This window comes from Triturus cristatus, chromosome 10 (assembly GCF_964204655.1).
Source record: "Triturus cristatus chromosome 10, aTriCri1.1, whole genome shotgun sequence".
NCBI classification, from domain to species: Eukaryota; Metazoa; Chordata; class Amphibia; order Caudata; family Salamandridae; genus Triturus; species Triturus cristatus.
This window is the reverse complement of record NC_140593.1, coordinates 989,513,177-989,538,806: the sequence shown is the minus strand read 5'-3', so window position 1 is coordinate 989,538,806 and position 25,630 is coordinate 989,513,177. Positions and strand designations below refer to the sequence as shown.

The window sequence follows — 25,630 nt, the reverse complement described above, 5'->3', positions numbered from 1 at the left end:
ATGAGCTGTTTGGGCACCTGGGAGGGTCATCCTCTTTACTACAAATATGGGGTGGTGATCTTAATTGCGTGATAGACCCGGCATCGGACCGCTCTGGGGGCCCAGCTCGACATTGTAGATGTATGACGAATGTGGTCTCTGACTGGGGGAGGCTTCACCCACTACTCTGCTCCGCACGATCTCCATACCAGAATCGACTACTGGTTTGTTTCCAGACACAGGTACCCTAAGATTCGGGCTTGCTTGACCCACCCTCGCTCTTTTTCTGATCACTCCCCAATAATGATGGATATTAAGAGCCCACAGAAGAGGCCTGCTCCTTTTACATGGCGGTTTCCGCCATACTCACTATTAGGCAGTGTATTAAAGTCTGAGTTGGCTGTGGCCATAGAGAGTTTCTTTGACACAAATATTGGTTCTGTACGTCAGTTCTCTACAGTCTGGGAGGCTTTCAAGGTCTATATCCGGGGGATAGCTATGTCCGAACACTCTGCGGTTCTCCGTTCTATTAGAGGCAGGTGGGCTAATCTGTAAGGTCGCTTGATTGAGTTAGAGTAGGAGGTCATAGTGGGAGGAGATGCCCAGGCAGCGGAAGAATTGAAAAATACACTGGAGAAATACCACAATACTGTGGATAGCGAGGTAAAGCACATGGGGAAATATGCAATCACTAGAACATATGAGGAATGAGAGACCAGGTTCAGTCTTAGCTGCTTTGCTGAGAAATATGATGGAGTCGGGCTGTGTGTCTGAGCTACATACAGTGAGTGGTGAGCTGTTGAGGGATCCAACTGCTATAGCAGACAGGTTTAATCAGTACTATTCCGAGCTATACCGCTCTAGAGCAACTGCAGATGATTCCGCGATCCAAGAACATCTAGAACATATTCAGATGCCGTGGCTGACTGATGAACATAGGGAGCACCTAATGAGGCCATTAGATGCTGGCGAAGTACTTGCGGCGCTCAATGTAATGCGCGTTGGAATTGCCTCAGGGCAGGATGGCCTTACTGTCGCTTTCTATAAGGAATTCAAGGACCTGCTCATCCCGCACCTTATTACATTATTTGAGGAGATGGAGGAGGATGGTAGAATTCCCCCTATCATGAGGGAAGCATTGATAGTTACACTATTAAAGCCAGGCAAACCTCCTAATGAATGTTCGTCTTTTAGGCATCTATCACTCCTTAACATTGACACCAAAATATTTGCAAAACTTTTAGCTAACCGGCTGGCACCGCTGCTACCACTCTTGGTTGATCCAGAACAAGCAGGTTTTGTCCCCAGGCACAATTTGACATGCAACCTACAGACTGTGTTTGGCGCAATACAACTTATCAAACCGGATAACAAGTGTTCTGCGGTTTTCCTCGCTGCAGAGAAACCCTTTAACTCGGTCGAGTGGCCATTAATGCGGGCGGTATTGTGGGGGTTGGGCGTGGGGAGGTTTTTTTGCAGTTAGTGGTGGTTCTGTATAATTCCCCGTTGGCCAGGGTTAGAGTTGGAGATACAGTGACTGCCCCCATCAAGATATCGAGGGGCACTCACCAGAAATGCCCCTTAGCACCTTTGCTATATGCCCTCTTGGCGGAGCCCTTGGCATGTGCATTTCGGGAGTATCACCGGCACAGGGGGATTTGTTTCCCGAAATATAATCTCAGTGTCACCTTATGCGGATGATACTCTTCTGTATATTGGGGACCCGGTGTCCAATCTGTCCCCAGTGCTAGATGAGGTGGTAAAATACGGTGAGCTCTCAGCCCTCAAAATTAACTGGAATAAGTGGACTATTGTCCCTTTATCCGCAGCCATGGAGCCGATTGAATTGGATTATCCTCTAACATGGACCACTGAGCCTGTGCTCTACTTAGATGTGAAGGTACATACAGACTCTGAGTTGGTTCTCAGCGAGAACTACGGTAAAGCAACATCTAAACTAGAAGAAGATGTGAAGCGCTGGATTCTGCGACCCTTGTCTCTCTTGGGACACATATCCTTAATGAAGATCGTGGTTCTCGCAAGATTTTTATTTTTGTTTGTGAATGTTTGGATGGTACTCCCTGCGCACATATTTAAGGCCATTCACTCATTATTGGTGAAGTTGACTTGGGCCAGGAAGCACTCGCGTGTTAAGTGGGGCACTCTTACACTACCCTACTCCATGGGAGGACTTGGGGCCCTGGATTTAGAACTATATTATCGTGCGGCGCAGAACTCCCATGCCTACCACTGGGTACACAAGCAAGATGGCCTCCCACATTTACAGATTGAAAGGGCCGTACGATGCCGTCTTTTCTCCCATTATTGTTGTTTCATACCCCTTCCAGGCGGGCGGGTATCTTAGACTCGGTTAATACTACCACCCACGCATGGCAACCTTTGTTAAAAAGACAGGTGGGCGCTGTCCTGTATTGCCCCTTAACTCCGGTGGAGTGGTGTCACTGGCTGCCGACATGCTGAGAAAGAGAGGTGGGCTGTGCACTGGCATCCATTGGCATTACTAAAATTGGGGATCTATTTTCCGAAGGCACGGCTCGAGGGTGGCCTGAGATCGAGGTGGAGGGTCATGATCACACACCACTCGTGCGGTTTCAGTTTCATAGAGTGAAGCACGCCTTATGCGAGATGCTCGGGGAGGATATGATGGAACCTCCTGAGATTGCCTCCTTCTCTTTCCTGCTGCCTTCTGATTCTCCCAGTAAGATAGTTTCCAGTATTTATAACATATCGCAGGACTATTACAGGAACCACTTCACTAAAGCTAGGTTGGAATGGCAAAATGATCTAGGGGTAGCTCTCGATTACATTACCTTGCAATATTGCTGTGAGGTCAGGCAACATGTCTCATTGAATGATAGGCACCGCTTTATGCACTTCAAGTTCCTTAATAGAGTTTATTATACACCAGATAGGCTACATCGATGTGGCCTCTGTGATTCTGCGGAATGTGAGCTATGTCGAGTTAGTCCAGCTGGATTTTTACATATGGCCTAGTCGTGCCCAATGGTTGCTAGATATTGGAGAGTAATTTTGTGATATCACAGGGCTGCCGTTGGTGTGTGACCCACTAGTGGCTTTACTGGGTTATATGAAACGATTACAGAAGGATGACTGGTCAAAAGATATGGTTTACCGTAACACACAATCTGAGTTATACAGTGAGTTGCTACCTCCACAGAATCCCCCAAAAGGTTTTTGGGGCTTGTACCAACACTATTTAGCTGGAAATTAGACAGATGTGTCAGATGGGAGTAACCCCACTTGAATGTATTGCCTGGTCCAGAGCTCCTACATCATGGATCATACTGTAGATTACCTTGCCATTTACTGCTTTTGTTTATATTCTGTGCTCAGTTGGATCCACTAGCAGCTGTTTAAACATCGTGAGCTGTATAACTGTGCATCCAATATACCCCTAACGGCACTGATGTATCTTCATACTATATTTTGAGAAAAAGCTGTGTATTCTCTCTACAACTGCAGTGTATGCATCATACTGTGATACCACTGCGACTGCTTTTTTGTTACTTTTTGTTACGAAACTTCAATAAATAGAAATTGTTTTCAAAAAGTGTTGTGCCAAACCAAAGTGGGGGAGAGGAGAGGAGTATTAAGGCTGCAGTAAAAAGCAAGTTGGTTGGTACCTGTAATTTTTTGCAGCCCTGAAGAAGTCTCCCTTTGATAGGGCGAACCATGTCTCAGCAACAGGTAGTTGATTTTTCCAGATTTTTTTTTTATTGAAAAAGACTACCAAAAACTAATGAGCAGCAGCAGAATATGTTTTAGAACAAATTATGGAATCTACTTGGAGTGAAAATCTTTGTGCGACTGCAACTGTGGAATCAGACTGCGATTTCATAAGATAAAATCTACAAAGCAATTTGCAAATACAGTCTAGTATGCAGACCTCTCAGTGTTTTTAGTGAAGGTGGGCCACAACTCACAGGCTCGGTTTTGAGCCGTGTTTTAGATTATTCTCTTGTGACAAAATTAGTTCTGATATAGGAAAACAGCCTGTATATTTCATCAGTGTGTGCCATCCCCAAGTTTATCATATGGCATTAATTCTCTAAGGTGACTTTTGTGCCCACTTTCCACTTGTGAAATGTTTTCCCCCATCCTCGATTGTCCATTGTACGATCAGTCCCATGAACTCTTTTTTGCCTGTCCTGATACCAGTGGCTTGCGGGACATCTTTTTAAATTTGGTAGTGTCAGTACCTCAGTAACTGCATCACACAGGGGGTTTATAATGCTTTTCTCTCACTGAACCTTTGGAGACTTTTTTAAAAGTGCAAATTTTGAGGACGGTAAAAAATCTGTAATGAATGTATGGCAGACAGATTAATAAACATTTAAATATCACACAGGAGGATATTCAGGCAGACCAATGCGACCATGTGTATCATAAGCAATGCCACCTTGTGTATCCTAAGCAATGCCACCTTGTGTACCATGAGCCATCACTATGAGAAGTGCATGCATCACCTCCATGTCCTTTTGTCATCTTGACTAACTTTGATGTCGTAACATAATTAATCCCTTCATGTACTTTTATTTGTTTGGCAACATCTGTGTCCATTTCAAAGGTGTTCTCTACCATCTGACATCAAAGCATGCACCTTTCCTGTGTCAGAGTAGAAACAGCATTTCTTTTAGATGAAACGTAAAGGCCAGTACATTAATGACCCAGGCGGAGCTGCTCCAGACGTCTGGGATCTTGTTTGACTCACAATAGCCTGAAATCTTTGTGAGGTAATGCACCTCATGCCGCGGCAAGCAGTTTTTCAGAGTAATTGGTGTATTCTCAGAGCCTTCCTTACAACAAAGAAGCAAATCTTGAAAACAGCTCTTACCCTGGTGGAGCTGCAGGGGAGAAGTACCAAGGATAGGTTATGCCCCATGTCTAGGAAAAGAATTGGGCAAACAGAACTTTTTGCAGCACATTTTTAATATATTGGCTGAGAGGCCGGGAGTATGTTTCACAGGTATAACATCTTCGTTCTGCATAAGGCTTTGGTTCTATGAAGGTTTAATCTCCTACAGTAGCCTGTGCTTTTCTTAGGTAGTAAACAGCTTCTTTTTTGGCATTGACATCCATTCCACCTCATTACTGCATTCCTTTGGTTGGATGACTTGTACACTGACGTCACAGCTGCAGTTATGAATAACTCATTTGTCCTTCCTCGTGGTTGAGTAACAACATTTTTCCTTCATGGATGCTGGGTTTTCTGCAGGCAGTTCTGGTTCCTGAAGAAGGCACTTGTCTTCGGTGTAGAGATTTCTAAGGCGTTTGCTCATCAGATGACTGCCCCATCCTTCGCCCTCCACTCCTCCTTGCTCTCATTCTTTGAACAATCCAAAGCATGTGTGTTGTCAAGGATTTTCAAAAATCGCCTCTGGCTGATCAGTGCACAAAGAACTGGCACCCTCCATTTCTTCAGTGTGAATCTCTCCGCCTTTAACGCTAGATACACCTTCCCGACATTCATCATCCAATGGGTCAGGCTGTTATCAGAGTGTTTGGCTGCATTTTGCTTAATTTCATCCTCTATCACTCTGCAAACTTCTAGGGTTTTTCTTCTGAAAAGCATCCATCTCTAGACAATCATTTTGTAAATGCAACTTTGGACTACGCCTTTGGCAAGTGGCCTAAATGAATATTTAAGATGCATTACACTAAGAATTGGCTCCGCCCATACTTATTTTGGGGAACTGGAGCTCTTTGGTCCCTCCATCAGGCAGCAGCAGTCTGCTGGGCCACGCTCTTGGATTCATGCCCTAACTGGCCCACGGCCCGCCCAAGCCCAAGCCTAGGTATTTATTTGTGCGGTTGCAGCACTACAGGTGATGTCAGTAAGAGCTTATAGTCATGGGAGCAGTGCTTTCAATGGTCAGGCAGGGCCAGCCTTTAGAATGGGTGAGGTGGGCACAAGCTCAGATGCTGACATACAGTGGGGTGCATGGTGCTGTCTGTATGCAGGCCAAGCCGCAGTTTTTCTCTGACCTGGCTCCAAAGAAAACTGTGCTTAACACTGTTTGTGTAGATTGCCATGGTTGTGTTCATCGCGCAGCTCTGTGCTAAATGACATGGGGCGACTCCTCCGTAATGGTGGAGGAGCTTTGCCCCACTGGTCAGTCAGAGGTCTCGCAAATGACCGCTGACTGACCGAGCCGATGCCATCAGTGTAGGTCAGGGCTGGGCCTGGAGTGGTAGGCGCAGTGTAAGTGCGCATATCTGTTTGGCCAGCCAAACAGACATGCGCACTTAGGTTTCTCCAATCCAGCTTTGTTTCACAGCTGGGTTCGATAAACTTCACAAGTGCCTAGACACTGTCTGAGCGGCAAACCACATCACTCAAACCAATCCTGGATCTGCTCTCATAGCATGAGTGCTGCAGCAGGATTGGGTGTGGAGCCTGTGCCCAAGTGTATGCTGGGACTCGAGAAGAGGACCAAGGTGGCACCGCGCACTCGGGTAAGCTTTTTTAAAAATTTATTATATTCTCCCTACGACGGCGTACCAGTACAGTGACTCAGAGTATCATGGCGATCACCTCATAGAGATGTCAGGTCAACAGCATAATATATCATCTGCTTTTATACCCATCAAACTCCCTCCCCAAAAACGCCGCCAAGTATAGTCAGCCACTCAGAGTGGTTGGCACCAGTATTGTTCGTGTCCACAACATCAGGTCCACATTAGTGCCCTCCCGTGGTAGCAGTTCCTAAGGCCTATCGGTAATCACATTATATGTACCCAAGGAGCGCTGCTCTGGAACCCCGTTCCCCTGTAGTCATCAGTCATAGATCCTTTCTGCAGGCGCTCTTCTTATCACTACAGCAATACCCCATTAACTCCCCTCTACCCTTCCCACCCCCCAACTGCTGCTGATGTGGGTTATAATTGTGGGTTCTGACGCTAAAGTTTGCCATTAATCGGGTTTTGCATTTGGTCTCCCAAGCCTCATGGAACCCCGCCCTCCGAATGTTCGTGTTCTTCGCACTCCAGCAGGTAGTCTTGCAGAGCCTGTACTATCATCTCCCAAGCCCTCGCCAACTCCAAGCCCTTCTCGTTACCCGCCTTGGCAGCCTGTCGCCTTCTGAGCACACTTTCACATCTAGACCATTTCAACAGCTCATTCATCCATCTCCTAACTGATGGGCCCTCCCTGGATTTCCAGTGCCATGTAATCTCTCTCTGGGCCAACATGAGACCTAGGTCAATGAGTTTGCTCGTTACTTTCGTCCTTGCCGTATGAGGGAACCAGAGCAGTAGACATGTCGCCATGTCGAACTCTACCTCCCGGTCAGTGACTGCGTTCAGAAGCTCTCCTACCTCAGCCCAATACGTCCCTAGCTTCGGGCACCCCCACAGTAGATGGTCTAGCTCGGCCCCAAGCGCTAAGCATCTCGGGCATGCCGCATCCTGCACCTTAAAGTATCGTCCAATCTTTCCCGGGGTCATATAGGCCCTATGTAGGATGAAGAAATGTACCTGCTGAAAACGGGCATTCCTGCTACCCTTCCACGTCCTTCGCAGAATATGGCTCCAGACCATGTCCGGAATGGGTTTGCCTATGCTTTCCTCCCATTTCTCCTTCAATGCTGTGAGCGGCTCCATTCCCTCATGTAGCATTCTAGAGTGGAGGCAGGTCACCGCCTTAATCGTTCCCGCTGCCATCACCACGTACTGGCAGGCCATGGTTGTGGTAGGTTCCACCAGCCCTTCCCTCCAGTGCTTTTGTATCGCTGCAATCACCGCCGCATGCAGGAGGTAACTCCCATCCGGGAGGCCAAACTGATCCTGCAACACCCGGAAGGGGGCAAGCACCCCGTCGACATAGAGGTCCCCTACCATCTGCAGCCCTAACTCTTCCCACTCCGCCAACGGGGACCAGTCGCCTCCATGCGGCAACGCCGTCAGCATCCCCAGAGGGATCTCCGGTGCATACGGTCGTGCTGCTTTCGCTCTCTTCATGCTCCTGTGCCAGCACAGCCGAAGAGTTCTCTCCTCTATGGATAAGCCTCTCAGATCCAGTTTCTGTTGCATGACTATGTAAGATAAAATGTGTCTCTGGATACCGGTCCCCCTCTCTTGTTCCGGGCCTCTAAACACTTTAGCAACGTTCTGCGTTAAAACTTGTAGCTGTGCCGCCAGGTAATATAATTCAAAATCAGGGACCGCCAACCCTACCTCGATTTTGGGCCGCATCAGAGTAGTCAATGCCACCCTACGCCGTCCGCTCCCCCAAAGGAAGCCAATAATCAACGTCCTCAGGTCTTTGAAGATCCGCTGTGGGATCCAGATTGGCAGGGTACGGAAGTAATAGAGCAGCCGAGGCAGAGCCACCATCTTTAACAATGCAACTCGGCCCTGCACCGATAACGGGAGGGAGGCCCAGAAGGTCATGCACCCTTTCAGGGCCCTTATACAACGCCCTATATTACCTTCTAACAGGTTCGTGATGTCGTGGTAGATTCGGACCCCCAGATAGGTGAAGCATGTATCCTCCCAGACCACATCTACTGTGGGAGGGGGATACGGCGTATCCGCCCGCAGCGGGAAAACACAAGTTTTATTCCAGTTTACCTTGAGGCCCGATAGCCTGCCAAAACCCGACAGCATCCCCACAGCCCCTACCAGAGCTTCTTCGGTATTTTCTAGGTACAGCAAGAGAGCATCAGCGTACAATGATATATGATGAGTCTCCTCACCACAGCCAATCCCATTGTACATCGTCCCTGTCCTCGCCTGTGCCGCCAAAGGTTCCATCACCAAGGCAAACAACAGGGGAGATAGCGAGCAACCTTGCCTCGTCCCCCTGCACACCGGATAATCTGAGGATATAACAGATCCCAATCATACCCTGGCAGTGGCAGAGGAGTAGAGGACCCTCGTCCAACGCTCAAAGCCATCTCCCAGACCGAACTTCTCTAGCACCTCATCGAGGTACCCCCATTCCAGGCTGTCGAAAGCCTTTTCGATATCCACCGATAATACTGCTGGTTTCTGATCAAGGTTCCAAGCGCTGTCTATTATGCGAACCAGGCGGCGAATGTTTATAGATGTGCTCCTGGTGGGAATAAACCCGGCTTGGTCCTCATGAACCAGCATGGTCATGTGTGGCAGTAATCTAGTGGCTAGGATACGACTCAGTATTTTATAATCTACCGTCAACATAGACAATGGTCTATACGACGTCACATCTGAGGCCTCCCTGCCAGGTTTCAGCAGCGGCACCACTAATGCTTCCCTCATCGACTGGGGTAGACGCCCAAGTGTCATGGCTTCAGCGTAGACCACCAAGAGCCTGGGCGCCAAAACATCAATATACTGCACATAAAATTCAATCGGTAGACCATCTAGCCCTGGTGTTTTGTTTCTAGCCATCTGCTTGATGGCCATCCGAATCTCTGATAGCGTTATGGGTCCGCCCAGTTCCCTCGCGGTCTCGACATCCAACATTGGGAGATGAATAGTCTCCAGATAGTCGGCTATTGTAGAGACATCCACCCCCAATTGGCTCTCATATAGGCCTGTATAATACGACTGGAATCGCTTCAAAACCGCAGTCTGCGAGTAGGCTACCTCCCCTGTCTCTGTTCTAATGCTCATGACCGGGCAACCTCTAGGTTCTGGGTTAGCTAGCTTAGCCAGTAGTGTTCCTACCGTGTCCCTTTCCGCATGCACTCTGGTGACATACAACTTATAATCAAAACACCGCAGTCGCTCTGTTTCAGTCGCAACTAACTCCTTCGCCTCAAGCAGCTTGTCCTGTAAGTCTGGTCGCTCGGACCTGCGCCGCTCTAAATCCCGCAGCACACATTCCGCCTTCCCCAGATCAGCCAGGACCGTCGTCCGTTCATTCGAAAATCTGCCCATACAGATGCCCCCGGCCACCACCTTCATTGCATCCCATTCTATTGATCTCGTGGTAGTTGAGCCCTCATTCTCCCTAAAGTAGTGCTCAATGCCCTGAAGGACCTTATCACTAAACACCAGGTCTTCTAATGTATCAGGCCGCAGCCTCCATGTTGGGACCGCTGACCTCGGCCGCTGCCACTGCACCGTCAGCAGCAATGGGCTATGGTCGGAGATAGTTCTAGTTAGATACTCCGTGTGGGCCATAATGGGAGCCAGGGGTCCGCTACACAGAATGGAGTCTATCCTAACATGCAGCGCATGTAAAGCTGAAAAGAAGGAATAGTCCCTGACTCCAGGATGTTGCTCCCTCCACACATCTATAAGGCCCCACCTCTCTTGCCAGTCTGCCCTGTGTGCTGCTAACCGACGCACTGGGGAGTCGGCCAATGGTGGATGCGACCTATCCAGTGCAACATCAGTGATTGAGTTGAAGTCCCCTCCTATCAAGATAGGGCCCGCCAGGAAGTGTGCCAGTGAGCCTGTCAGGCTAGCAAAGAAGCGGGCCTGGTCCGTATTAGGAGCATATATACTGCACAAGACCACCTCCTGACCATATAGCCTCCCCTCCACCGCCACAAATCGACCTTCAGGGTCCACTAGCTGGTTCGTGGCCTGGAATGGGACCCCCGCTCTCACCCACACCAACACCCCCCTGGCAAACACTGAGTACGTGGTGCCAAACACCTGGCCATGCCACCTCTTCTGCAGTGCAGTGTATTCCTGCTTGGTTAAATGAGTTTCTTGTAGTAGTGCAATTTGGATGCCTCACCTCACCAGATGGGCGTGTACCTTATATCTTCTTGTCATAGTTCGAAGTCCACGGACATTCCATGTGAGGCATTTCAAATTAGGTAATGTCCCCATTGCAGCCATTACCCAACAATTTCACCAGTATCAATTGGCCACCCACAGCATCACAGTGTAACACCCCAACCAAAACACCCCAACAAACTCCCCCCACCCCTCTCCCCAGAACAGGACCCAATAATGCAATATCAGTCCCCATCCAAACCTGCAACACTCCACACATTCCCCTACTCTGTAGTCGTCACTACAGAAGGCCTTAAGGGCAACGAGAGGGCGATTCAGAGCCGATCCGGAGCAGGCCCGGCCCCCGCCCCGAGCCCATGATCCCATGTGGTGTCTCAACACAGTACCTGCTAGTCCACAGAGCACCATGGTATTCAGCTAGACCAGGAGTTGTGAATATGGCCTCACTCCCAGTGTTATTCGTTAAATAGGCCATCGGCCGTCTGTGGGGTTACCGCCGGCCCCCCAGAACTATCAACATCTGAGATGTCTCCGCCAGACTTTCCCCCATCCTCTCCAGAGTCCGAGCCCACCGATATCCTCTCCTATTGTGAGCCGGTGATGATCGCCGTTGCAGCCAGCGCTCCCTTTCTGTCTTCCGCCATCTGGTCGTCCCGCACTGCTCTCTTGAGTTTATTACGTTTGCGGATGCGTTGAGATTTTCACACCTGGACCGGCTTCCGTCTCTCCTTCTCACATTTCCCTTTGCGGTCCGTGCCAGCACGATACAACTCAAGCCACGACCACACCTCATCAGGGGTCTGAAAGAATTGGATCGTTCCATCCAAGATCACTCGTAACTTTGCCGGAAAAAGCAAGGAATATTGTATGCCCTCGTCCCTCAGTTCTTTTTTCACAGCCAGAAAAGAAGCCCTGTTTTTCTGGACCTCCTGCGTATAATCGGGGAACACCGTGACTGAGCTATTCTCCACCTGAAAGGGGCCCACCGAGCGCGCCCTCTGTATCAATAGATCTCTTTCCCTGTAATGCAATAGTCTGACCACCATTGGTCTGGGAGGGCGGCCCTGCATGGGCGGGCGGGCCGGGACTCTGTGTGATCGTTCCAGAAGGAAAAAGGGGGAGAGACCCTCCGGGGCCACGATCGTTTTAAACCAGTTCTCCATATAGGCCACCGCATCATCCCCTTCAATGTTTTCCGGCAGGCCCACTACCCTCACGTTGTTCCTCCTATTTCGACTTTCGGCGTCCTCTGCCCGTTTCTCCAGTGTCGCCAGGCGGCCAAGGATATCAGCGAGTTTGTGTTCTGCAGTCACTACTGCCGGTTTGAGCTCTTGAAGCAGTAACTCATTGTCCTTCACTCTATCTGTAAGTTTAGCATGATCTGCCCTCAAGAGGCCCAGTCCAGTGGCGACCTGCGCAATGTCTTGATGCAAGGCCTCCTTGGTCGCGGTTATCGCCTCCAGTATTCCATCCAGCCGTTTATTCAAGCGACGTTCCTGCGCCGAGCCTTCCGAGTCATTATGGGCCCCGCCATCCGCGGCCGGCACCGTCGCCTGGTTGTGCCCATGATTCAGTTGCGGTTCAGGGCCCCTAGCGGCCATCTTGCCCTGCTTGAGCGCCAGATCAGGGTCACCTCTGGGGGACGTGCCGGTTCCAATGTCCATCCACCACGTGAGAAAGGGTCCCCAAGCCCGCCCTCTGCACAATGGTCTCAGTGTCTTCTTCTAAACACGGCCTCCACGCTCGGGGATCAATTTATTTGCAGTCCGTATGCTCCACTCTCGTAGCAAGATGGCCGTCTACTGGTCATTACATCCCGTTCCGGGTGTGGGCAGCGGTCACATCCACCTATATTCCAGTGAGCGCCCCGCGGGTCAAGGGCCTCTCGCTACACAGTTCAGTGTTGCCTGCAGTGTGGGCTCACCTCGTCTCCAAGACAACGTCGCGGAAGACCCAGCCCGACAAACTCGGAGAAGTCAGTAATGTACCCCGGGGGGGTGCTGCTCCGCGGCAGTCCGGCGCGCCTGCCCTCAGCGCTTCTTGATCCTAGTGCGTCCGATATCCCGACGGGCCAGCAACGTCAGCGCACAACCGCTGTGTGCCGATCTCTCGAACCCCCTGCCAGCCCTTGGATCGTGCCTGGGCCCACTCCCCCTGTGGCTCAGAAACCACTCTTGACAGTCATGTCCCTACACAGGGAGCCGTGCCTCATTGGGGTCTTCGCTGGGGGCAATCAATCAGCCTTGAGGTCGGATATAGAGTCCACCAATCTTCTTTCCCGCTCCGTCCCCGCTATACGCCTCTGCGTGCGGTTTCTATGGCTTGATGCCGTCAGGCTCCTGGCAGCCGCGGACGTCCCGGGCTGCAATCAAGAAGCGGGGCCCGTCTCGCAAAGCCGCCATGTTCGGCGATGGGGGAGGGGCGTCTCAATCGCTCATGTCCGCTGCGGCGGAAAGCGCTCCTCACCTCAGCCGTGTCCGTGGAGTCATGTACGGCGGGAAGCTTGCTCCGCTCAGTACAGCAGGGGGTGATCCGCTCTACGCCCCAGCCGCGATCCGCCGTTCTTCGCTATTCAGGCTCTGTTGTTCGGGGCCGCCGCCATCTTGCTTTCAGAGCGCAGCACCTCCCAGCTCCGAGACCGGGCTCCAGCACCTCACATGGCCTCTTGTTGGCCCGCAGTCATACTCCTCTGCAGTCCCGGTGCTCTGTGCGGCAAGCCCGCGCCGCCAGCAGTGTGTTTCCGAGGATTTACAGGATAATTAACGGGATCTGGCACGGAGCTGCAGACTCACGCCGCCATCCCGATCGGCGTCCAAACCACGCCCCCCAAAAGGAAAGGAACTGATGCACGTAACCTTGTGGTTATCTCGAAAATCAGGCATCCTAAAGCATTATTCTATAGCATCAGTATCTTCATGGTGCACTTGGAGCTCTTAGCTCGTAAAAGCCACCCATACCAAATGTGTAGGGAGTGGGAAATGCATGGCCAATGGAGCACAGAACTTGGCTACGGAAGTGCGTCCCAAACTTTTTTAAACCACAACCTATTTTTTAGAACAACAAACGTATGAGACCCACCTAGCTCTAATGGACTGGGGTGGTAACTAAAGCATCTTGTGGGAGCATACTGTCAGGTACAGACTGCACATTTTCCATTGAAATGGCCACTAAATTCGCATGGTAATGTATGGAAATTGGGTTTTCAGTGAATGTTTATCATTTGTACTTCACCAAGTAAAGTGTCTTGATTTGTTTAGATCCTTTTAAAATCTTTGCATCCATCACACCTCAGAATTACAAAAAAAGTGTTTCATTTTTAGGTCTCGCCTGACCCAGCGCATGCGCTGGTCTGGCGAGACTTATTGAGAGGGCTCCAAAAAGTGCTACCAGGCCAGCCTAGAGCCACAGTGCATGTGCGCGGGCGTGCGCGCTTTACCGCCATTACTTTCGTTTGATGTTTGATCGTGATCGCGATCACTTTCACTTTGCATTGCCAATAGGTCTCACTTTTGGGACCTTATAAGTATTTAGTTATGCAACTGTTGCATGGCTAAACACTTATAAGGTCCCAAAGGCGAGACCTATTGGCTATGCCAATGCTTGTTACTTTTCTAACTGCTCGATGGGTACAGTTCATTTACAGGTATTTACATTTTGGTGTGTGTTACACAGAATGACATCCTGCAGCCTTTCCTTTCACTCTCTCTGTACACCAGCAAGGATGTCCCATAAATCACTTGACTTTTCTTTACGGACTGTAAAGTGAGAGTAGTTTGTAAACAACAATTCCCATGTTAAAAACATAAGCAGCTATTTGTCATTTGACCTCTGTCTTTTTAACACAGCAATTTGGACAAGATTAATACAGATTTTAAAGGCATTTTTATTTATTGCTTGGGCTTTAACTACCCACAAAAGATCCGCCCATCATTCACGACCCACAGTTCGGGAAACACTGAGCTACGTGAGCTTCAGGAAAAGAAAGACATGGTCAGCAGACTTGTATCCACCTTTACATAGCTTTTCACTGCCTTCTGCCATGTCCCTAACGACCGCGAGGTTGGAAAATGAAATCTTAATAATGTAAAAACCAAAATACGAGTGAGTCCTGGGTATAGTGCACTCTTAGGCTCAAATATTGAGGCAGCATATCTCAGGGGTGAGACACTCTGCTTTTCTTTACTCTATTCATGTTATGTTGTTATGTTATGTTAAGTTAAATGGTCTTATAAAGTGCTGAAATGTGAGATAGTGTTTGTCTTTATACATCTTTGTTTTCTTTTCCTCAAACACAGGAATGCAAGCCCAGCAGGCCTGGTCCTCACAGCGATAGTGGGAGTTTGTTACAAGATTGCACTAATGTACGAGGGGTAAGTTGCCTTTGTGACTATATGGTTTTGTCTGTTGACTGGGTGTGAGTGTTTGATTGGTTCTGATGCTCCGTCCATCACCACCCCCTTTTGTACCGTATATGGTTTTGTCGACAGTAAACCAAATTTTGAAATTGGGAAAGTGAAAAGGTGCATTGCTTTTAGCTTAAATGTATAATGTGCTGAACGTGAGGGTCATCTCATTTTATAACGCTCCATATTACAAGTTGCACAAGAAGAGTTACTGAGAGATAGCGGTGCCCAAGAATGCATCTTAAGATGGCCAACATTAAAACCTAGGTCTCCTAATTTCAAAGCCAATCCTCTTAAAATGCCCCCAGCTATCTCACCCCGAAGTAAGCTAACCCAAAATGTTTGCAGCAAATCATCCGGAGGCGTGTAAACATTTAGCAGCCCATCTCTCCCAGGTGAAACTAGGCTGCTAGTTGTTCTATAATCCAGATGTTAAGAACTTCTACCAGTTTTCGACTCATTTCCACAACTGTGAGGTCAGATTTAAAGACTACATATAGATGGAAGCCCCTTTCATGCCTCCACCTTAATAAAGTGTTTATGTACCTACTCTTCCACATTCTCTACACCCTCACTCTTGGCCCACGTATGATTAAACAAGGTGGTCTCTGTTGCTGCTAAGATCTGTCTGAGTTCCCTCAATATTGCGGGATGTATTTGATGGCCACAGCGAGTGGTCCACACTTAGTTCTTCTGTTTTAATCTGACATCTTTCATTGAACTTATTTTATGTGTAAATAATTTAGAAGTTTTTCTTCAATAGATCGTTTTTTCCTATTTGCCCTCCTCACACCCTCCTTCTCCTTTGAGTCCCTCGGGGTCCCCTTCCATGATTCTCCTATACTGTGCTCCATCTTTGAGTGCCTGCACTGTTGTCCTCTCTGTTGGATTCTTAGCACTTCCCTGCATACACTCCTCATCTTCTTCCTCACATTCACGGTATGTCTTCAGAGCTAACTTTGGGGTGTTGGCTTCTGTTCTGGGAGCACACCTGTCTCTTTTATTCTGATCGTTTTTTTTTTTTTTTATTCAGGAGTCTCTGGATAAAAATCTGTTGAAGTCTATTCAGAGATGGAAGAAAGATCCACTGGAGAGGCTTTAAGAAACATCTGGTGCATTCCCTCTGTTTTTTTAAAATAAAAGCACCTTGACAGTCTTACTGCAGGGATCAGGCCTTCTCCATCTATACACACTGGAACTGCCCCACTCATGCTCTAGTGTAGGGGAGAGTTGAAGGTTCACCATTTTATATAATGCTCCATCATAATGCAGTAACTCCCTACTTTTGCTCCTAGAAACCAACTACCTCTCCTGTCACACATTGACTGTGTTTTTATCTTGGGCCTTACACAGTTCTCCGCTGCCCTTTAGATTGGGTTCACACTAAAGATGTACATGTACATACATGTAGCATCAACAGATGTATTGATGTAATGTTCATATGTTACTTCATCGCGCTGTAGCTCCAGGGCCTGAATGGCCGTAGCGGGCACGGGCGTTTCCCCGGTGGGCCGCCAGGGTGGGCACTGGTTTTGGGCCCCTGAGGGCCGTTTTCGTTACAGGGCCGTTTTTGCAGCATAGCCGCAATATCGGCCCCTGTAAAAAAATCGGCCCATATCGGCCCTGGCAACCAGCTCGGCCGCACCCCCAAACTCACAGGGGGCCGGCCGAGCACTGCGCCAGGGTTGGTTTTTGTTCCCAGTCCGGCGCTGTGTAGCTCCTAAATGCTTTGGCAACAGTTGCGCTGTCAAACCAGACTATAAAAAACAGTGTTATTGGAAGTAGCTCACGGTTCAAAACAAACACACCCGTATAAAACTGGGCACACCGAGTAGCATAGTGGCTGTAGAATGCAGCAACAAGACAGGCTGGCTGTAGCTCAGGAAGGTACATCAAAAATGTGCCAGTTTTGTCTAGGGCTACGTGAATTGAGTAGACTACTTTGAGATGGATCCTTTCTTTTACAGAAAGCCAGCACTGGCTCGATCTTGCCTGTGAGACATAGTCAGATTTTTTAGATCCTTAAACGGCCTTGTGGCCCATGCATACAACTTTATATATTGGGGGTAAGATAGACCGTTTCAGGTCAAATATCAATCCCAGATTCTTGGCCATCTCTACTGGAATGGGAGTAGTGGCAAGTTCCAAGTCTGTGGATCAGGTCTTGGAGTCCTCACTTGATTAACACCTCTGTCTTGTTGCCATTCAGAACTAAGAAATTGCATGACATCTCTCGCTAGATGCCTGCCGCGCAGTTTAGTTTTCATCCAAAAAAGTTGGTAGAAAGCTGGTCAGACTTAAGCAACAATTGTATGTCATCCATATATGCTTGTATTGCACACACCCACAAAGTGGCTTGATGTAGATATTAACTGTGATCTATATAATACTCCCCTCAATCCAACACACCCTATTATTCTATTAATTTATACTTTTATTTCAGACAAACATTGTGGCGTTCACCCAGCCACAGTGTGTAAGCCCTCACAATACTTTCTGAAGCTTTTTCTCTGAACAACAGCCTGAACCTGGGTGTTATTGGCCTGATGCCACTTTGAACCCTTTCCGCGTTTTAGAACATTTAAAGGAGCTGGATAAGTAATGAATGAGCCTGGCCTACAACACCTAGGTCTAGAGTGCTGTTCATAAAAAATATGGATGTAGGTATTAAACGGAATTGAGGACAGCTATCCTTGGGGAACCTCGCATGGGAATGAAGACTCACTGGAGTCGAAATCTAGAGGGTGCAGGGGGGCTGCCACAGGTGCAGAGCATAGCGTCTCTCTTTGTGGAGTCCTGCCTTGCTGTGGAAACAGGTCTCTTCTTGGTATCATGTTGAATCTTAGGGTCTGGTGTCAGGGGTGCCTCTTAAATCCAGGATTTAGGGGGTGCTAGTGGGTGCAAGGATTAGTAGCCAATGGGCATCTTGTCCTGCAGCTAATCCGCCTCTGTAGTGACTACATTCTGTGGATTTATGTCGCTAAAACTATTCAGAACCTGATTTCTAGCCTAAATTCAAGATGGCCAAAAACATCCTTGGCTGTACACTTCAGCTACTACACCCTAGAGGTGTGGACAGCCTTATCGAGGAGAAAGCCTCCTGAGTAGCTAATTTTCCTGCCTGCCTACAAAAAACAGTGCCTGGGGCAGGCTTTATCCTCGAATGGGGGACAAGTTCCTTTGTCCAGCACCACTGGTGAACCCTGTGAGGCTCACTGCCATGATGGGTCCATTTACTAACCATCCTGTGTGGGCGGAGGCGTCACCTCCTGCACACATAGGTCTTTGTTGCTGACCTCTGAGAGCAGCACACTCCCCAGCATGAGGTCAGATCTCTGTCATGGCGGCAAACCCTTGAAAAAGCCTGCCAAGGTACGAGAAAACTGGGTTAACTTGGTAAGCACTGTCTAAAGTACCACCTAGGTACATGCTTGTTAAACCTCGACATCACCATTGTGTCAGGGGTTCAAAACATAGTGTTTGATGCCCAACATGAAAGAAATCGACAGTTTCATAATTAAGTTGGACATCTGGGGTATGTATGTCCAGTGTAAAGCCCATGTTATCCTACGGAGGGTCAGTCACTTGCGGTGGAATTACGTTTAGAATGCTACCACGGGGCAATATATGCTTGCACATGTATTTTCACACATATAATATAATACACCCTGCCTCGTGGGCTATACGAGACCTTCCTTAGGGTTGACTGATATTTATTAAATGTAGTGAGACGATCCTGTCACACATGGTGTGTGTAGGGTCGAACTCAAGCAGGGAAACTGCTTGTGCAGGGCTGGCATGGCAGACCAGCAGCTTTTGGTTTCACTTGGGTAACTCAGGGTGGCACAATAAGTGCTGCTGCCCTGGGGCCCTTTTTACATTTCTGTCCTGGGTACCACTGGTACCATATACTAGGACAACACCTTGGTCTAGAGTGCTGTTCATAAAAAATATGGATGTAGGTATTAAACGGAATTGAGGACAGCTATCCTTGGGGAACCTCACATGGGAATGAAGACTCACTGGATCAGTAGCGAGGTAGTGAAGCTCTTTATGTTCTAATCGAATGCCTGTCTAGCAATCCCCAGTGACTTCAAGGTGGTCTATCAGGATGTCATGGTTAACTGTGTCGAAGGCCGCTGGCTGAGAGATCAAGATACAGAAATCCTACACACTGTCACCTCTTCCTGCCAAGTACACAACTGAATTGTACTAATATGAAATTTGTGTGTGGCCTGGGCGAACCTTGCATGACCTTCATCTGGAAGATTCAGATCCTCAAAGTGGTTATAATCCCGCGTGCTTAGTGTCTCTCCATGATTTGAGCCACATAAGGAGTTCCTTGTTGGGTCTTTAGTTTTTCAAAATGGAAGACATGAACATGATTTATTTTACTAAGGGAGTTACTACCCCTTTCTTGAAATGCAGTCATACTTGTCCGGCAAGTTATGAAGCATTACTGATAGATTGAACTGGTCCTCCTATTACAGGGAAGAAGCATTCTAAAAGGGTAAAAAGCAGGGATTATCCACAGTGCTCGATCCGTTGCTTGATAAGATGGCATTATCTATTTTTGCTCTAATCAGAGGGACTTCAACCAATCAAACAGAACTTGTAAGGCGCGGCTAATCACCCCTGGGGGTATCCAGGCACTGGGAGCCCTGCTGCAGGGAAGGGTTCAGTTGAACAGCCAGGTCTTGAGTCCTTTCCTGAATTCCAGCAGAGAGGATATGGTCCGGAGGTAAAGTGGGAGGTTGTTCCAGGACTTCTCTGTGAGGTAGGAGAAGGAATGTCATCCACTGTTGCTTCGGCGGATGCTAGGGGTGTGAGCGAGGGTGAGGGTGATGCAGCGCAGGTGTCTGGAGGGTAGGCTGGAGTTCAGGTGGTGTTTGATGTATGCTGGTCCTTGGTTGTGTAGGGCTTTGAAGGTGAGGATCAACATCTTGAACTGACATCTATTCTCAATGGGTAGTCAGTGGAGCTTCTCAAGTTGGGTGATGTGGGTCTACTTTGGGAGGTCTACGATTAGTCTGGCCATTGAATTCTGTATGGTCTGCAGTCTCTTCAGAAGGTGTGAGGTGGTTCTTTCAAGATCTTAATCAGAACTCTGTCTTTAGTGAGTTTGATGGTGCCACCTGCCTGATCTTTTATGTCCTTAAACATCTTAGTGATTTTAGTAGGGAAGAAATCAAATAATCTCTAGGAGGAAAGTACTAACTCAGTTTTGAAGGATATTAAAATTCCTATGCAATCTTAAATATTTTAAATATATTTCTTGAGATGGTTGAGGACACCTGCAACTGTTTGACAATGAGGTTAACCTGATCATGAAGAAGTATGGATTTATGTTGCTCTAAGACAATTTTGTACTCTAGTTCCCGATTACTTCCTCTCACTATGTTTGACCTCAAGTCTTTCCGGTCTCAGCTCAGGGAAAATAACATGTATAACGCTGGTTACTGCTCCTCTCAAGAGTGAAAAACATTGGTGCTACCCTGCCTGCCAGAGATCAAATAGCCTGGAAAAAAATAATCCAGGAGAGCATTGGTGGAGGCCTCTGTCTTCATATACAGGACCTGACAGCACCCTTTAACTGCCCAATCACCGCCACTTCTTTACTTCACATCATCACATACCAAAGGCCAGGCATACGTGATGTCAACCGTAAATGGAGAACAATGTGCTACCATTACACACAGGGCTTTTCTTTGTTGCGGTTATGAAACTGTGCCCAAATGTAGAGTTAGGCGAGCTGCTGAAAGCTTGTGCCAGGTGTGAGCCAGATGCCTGGCTGTGGCTGAGCTCGAGGTCCTATTGGAACCTCGAAACCATAAGAGGTAAGCTTTCATGTGGCTTCTGCCTGCCACCCTTGCACTACTCTTCTTGCAAGGTGAAAGTACCATGTGGTATGGCAGGGGTACCTTACGATGTAATACTAGCACAATACACAAATATGAACCTCTGGAACTCTCTTGTACACCTTATCTCAGTCCTGGTTGGGTGGGAAAGAGCAGACAGGCTACTTACATCCCCAACATGGATGATAACTAGTTGACACAATTCTGAGAAATTCAACACCAATTTTTAAAAATAAAGCTGATTTTTATATATTTTTAGACACCAAAAAGAAATTGATACTTACAGGATAACTGGAGTTATCAATTTTAAAGCCTTAAATAAATCTGTACTTCAGCAATGTGAAACATTAACATTGCGGTCAATAGGAAAAATACATATATGCAATTGGTTACTTAGAGTGTGAGTTCAACAGAACACACTCGGGGTTAAGGTCTTGTGAGTCCCTGGACCAGTTCAAAATAGCTACCACAATTTTACCTAGCTCAGGGGAGCGGTGCAGAGGCGCACTTAAGCTGTCAAACAGAGCTGTCAATCAGGCTTGCGGTCTTTAAATGGCTACCTTTGCAAAAAGGTACTTGCGGGATGAGTTGAGCAAAACCATTTGGAACTTATACAAGGAGCTGGCCTTGGACCAGGAGTCTCGTTGCTCGAATGACTTCTGGCTATCCGTGCTGCTGAACAGGATCTGTGGCAACTAGTGCTGGCAGGCATGCCTAGAGAGGGTGAAAAAAAAATGCAGGATCTTTACGATGGAGCCACCGGGGTTACTGGTCATTCGTGCAGGTGGATCCCTTCTCTTGGAGCGTCGAGTAAAGCAGGTAGTAATCAAACTGACCACCAACAAGCCTTGGTAACTGCAAGCACTGGTGTTGAGGAAATCTTCTGCCAGAGGACCAGCGGAACATTGTTGAAAGCTGAGCCTCGCTAATGATCGGAACTACAGTTCTTAGAAGCCACCTGCCCAGTGACTTTGAGTGACCACCCCGGCCAATCGAGGACAGTACTTCTAGGTTGTGGATTTAGAGGTTTATGCCTGCCGACTGCAAGGGACTAGTTCTTCTGGACCAAGGGGGCTCTTATGATGTCTGAAGTTTGCAGAAGGGTTCACCTTTCTTTTGGAACTGGTCTCTTTCCTTGGTCGAGTCGAAATCTAGATGGTGCAGGGGGGCTGCCACAGGTGCAAAGCATAGCGCCTCTCTTTGTGGAGTCCTGCCTTGCTGTGGAAACAGGTCTCTTCTTGGTATCATGTTGAATCTTAGGGTCTGGTGTCAGGGGTGCCTCTTAAAACCAGGATTTAGGGGGTGCTAGTGGGTGAAAGGATTAGTAGCCAATGGGCATCTTGTCCTGCAGCTAATCCGCCTCTGTAGTGACTACATTCTGTGGATTTATGTCGCTATAACTATTCAGAACCTGCTTTCTAGTCTAAATTCAAGATGGCCAAAAATATCCTTGGCTGTACACTTCAGCTGCTACACCCTAGAGGTGTGGACAGCCTTATTGAGGAGAAACCCTCCTGAGTAGCTAATTTTCCTGCCTGCCTACAAAAAACAGTGCCTGGGGCAGGCTTTATCCTCGAATGGGGGACAAGTTCCTTTGTCCATCACCACTGGTGAACCCTGTGAGGCTCACTGCCATGATGGGTCCATTTACTAACCATCCTGTGTGGGCGGAGGCGTCACCTCCTGCACACATAGGTCTTTGTTGCTGACCTCTGAGAGCAGCACACTCCCCAGCATGAGGTCAGATCTCTGTCATGGCGGCAAACCCTTGAAAAAGCCTGTAAAGGTAAAGAGAAAACTGGGCTAACTTGGTAAGCACTGTCTAAAGTACCACCTAGGTACATGCTTGTTAAACCTCGACATCACCATTGTGTCAGGGGTTAAAAACATAGTGTTTGATGCCCAACATGAAAGAAATCGACCGTTTCATAATTAAGTTGGACATCTGGGGTATGTATGTCCAGTGTAAAGCCCATGTTATCCTACGGAGGGTCGGTCACTTGCGGTGGAATTACGTTTAGAATGCTACCACGGGGCAATATATGCTTGCACATGTATTTTAACACATATAATATAATACACCCTGCCTCATGGGCTATACGAGACCTTCCTTAGGGTTGACTGATATTTATTAAATGTAGTGAGGTGATCCTGTCACACATGGTGTGTGTAGGGTCGAACTCAAGCAGGGAAACTGCTCGTGCAGGGCTGGCATGGCAGACCAGCAGCTTTTGGTTTCACTTGGGTAACTCAGGGTGGCACAATAAAAGCTGCTGCCCTGGGGCCCTTTTTACATCCCTGCCCTGGGTACCACTGGTACCATATACTAGGACCTTACAAGGGTGTAAAAGTAATTGCCAATTGGTTGTACCAGTTCACAATTACAGTTTAAGGGAAAGAGCACTGGTGAAGGGGCCTGGTTAGCAGGACCCAGCCCACTATCAGATTAATTACCACAGCATCTAGCAGCAAATGGTGGGGGGAGGGCTGGGGGTGACCACAGGGCACAAGTACTAAAAAAACAAGTGGGGGGACTAACCTAGTTAATTAGTATGCAAGTGACATAACGGCACGTGACATCACAGCACAAGACATCACAGAAAGTGGCATCAAAAGAAGTGACGTCAGATCTTAAGCCCTCATATACATGTTTAGCAGGTCTATCATGTGTACATTTGAGCACAGTTCGAGTATACAGGAAAACCCTCCCTATTTAGGCAGAAGATTCACACTTGTGTAAGCTACACAGAAAGCAATGTTGCCTTTTGTCAGCGCAAACTTCCTCTACCCATAGTGCTTTACAAGAAAAAATAGTGATATTTAAATTATTACAACGCCTCGTCAGGGGTAGTAAGCACTATATAAATGCTATTTATTTTGTGTAAATACTGGGAAAGACCAACACATCTGACATTCTTAGAGTGCATGCATATCTCCTAAACAGAGCCTAAACAAAGTGAAAAGCTGCATCTAATAAGTAAGGGTGAAGTGCTAACAAGGTTTGAGCCTTTGTTTCCCCTCTGCTGCATTTGCATCAGGTCTGAGGCTCCTGACTGCTCCCAGCCAGGAGACTCGAACAAAAGGAGGCCTGATGACCCTCAAATTCAGCCTTTGTTATGGGCCCAGCAGGAGTCAGAAATAAGAAAGCCCCCTCCCTGCCTGCACGTTGTTGCTTATCAAAAGCAGACAACAACTTGCAGGCGCTGCTGAATGTGTCCTGGTGTTTGCAAATTACACCAGGACGAATTCAGCATATTTTTCAGTGGGGCACAACTTCTTGGCAGGGTGGACGGCGTCCACTCTGTGAAAATAGTGGGTGGACTCCATACACCCGCGTGTACCCACGACTTGTGCCCAGGGTGACCATCCAAAAAGGGCACTTTACAACAACTCTCTTGCAAAAAGAGATAAAAACAAAGTATTAACATTTAAGGTGAAAGGGAGAGACAAGCAGATGTTCGTTTAGTGGCTAATTTGTGGAACCTGAAAACCTGAACTAATTGCAGCTACTCCTCTTAACCAAATTGTGTGATCTTAGTTACCTTCAAATACATTAGTTCAGAATACCAGCTGTACAAAACCTATCCTATCCTGTTTGATTTAAAAGACTATGGGGTATATTCACAAGAACGTGTGATAAATACCGCAAGAGTAGCGTAACACAACTTTCAATATCGCAGCCCATCGCGGGAAAATAACCCCGTGTCTACATGGAATTCACCACGCGGCAGTACCATGCGATAGCCACCAGATAACGTGTCAAATATCAGCATCAAAAGCAACACCACGCCGCAAAAATGTGAAACGCGAAAAATCATGCGATGAGGCCAATCGCGGTACACAAATCAGCGAAGACCAGCCACAGGCCTGCAAATCCCACGCGTTTGGCGGGAAAAAGCACCATAAAAGCAAGAAAAAAAGCCAAAAAACAATTCAAACTGCGTAGCAACATGGATGCACCCGGACCGAGTGCAGAGGACAAGCCGAACACCACAAGCCCCACCGAGGACCAGCCAGGAACCCCGCGTTTGGGGAATGGCAAGGACAAGAGGAAGAGGAAGACGGGGATTAGTCCGCAGGAAGACCGGATCCTCGTCACGGAGGTGACCGAACACCATCAACAACTGTTCGGCACCTCCACTGCGGCACTGGCAACCCAAACCGACATCTGGCAGGACATCGTTACCAACGTCAATGCAGTCGGAGTATGGAGGAGGTCACTGGAGGAGGTCAAGAGGCGCTGGCATGATCTGAAAAGGCAGACCAAACATAAGCTCGCCGCCAACAGGGAGGCAGCAACGGTGACTGGAGGTGGGCCTCCTGCGACACAGGAGGAGCTGGATGAGCTGGAGCAAATGGTGGCCACAGTCAGCAGTGAGGAGACGGTGGCAGGATTGGGGGGTATGGACACAGCACGATACGAACAGACCCAACAGCAACAGGGTGAGTAACGACCAAGGATCGGGGGGACGGGGAGAGATGGGCACAATGGCACCCATGCACAAGTGTGCGTAGCACACTGCACACCCACAATGAGCGTGGAACATGTCCCCGATTGCCTTGGCATATTGCAACACACATAGAAACGCCAAGTAGGCCCCCATCCACAATATGCACAGAGAGCCCCCCCTATCACCAATATCACAACCGACCCATGCACATGTGCTGAAT

The 25,630-nt window shown here is 48.2% G+C and overlaps 1 protein-coding gene across 6 annotated transcripts in view; it reads left to right on the top strand.

Annotated features, from left to right (window-relative positions):
* The window catches only part of PEMT (phosphatidylethanolamine N-methyltransferase), a 1,115,620-nt gene that overhangs the window by 1,065,098 nt on the left and 24,892 nt on the right, over positions 1-25,630 (top strand). For 4 of the 6 annotated variants that reach the window (XM_085628938.1, XM_085628936.1, XM_085628934.1 and 1 more), the window contains one exon: positions 14,994-15,068. In XM_085628938.1, coding sequence (XP_085485064.1) covers positions 14,994-15,068 — 75 coding nt within the window. The remainder of the gene's footprint in view (positions 1-14,993; positions 15,069-25,630) is intronic. The other 2 variants (XM_085628937.1, XM_085628935.1) reach the window with 1 other exon arrangement.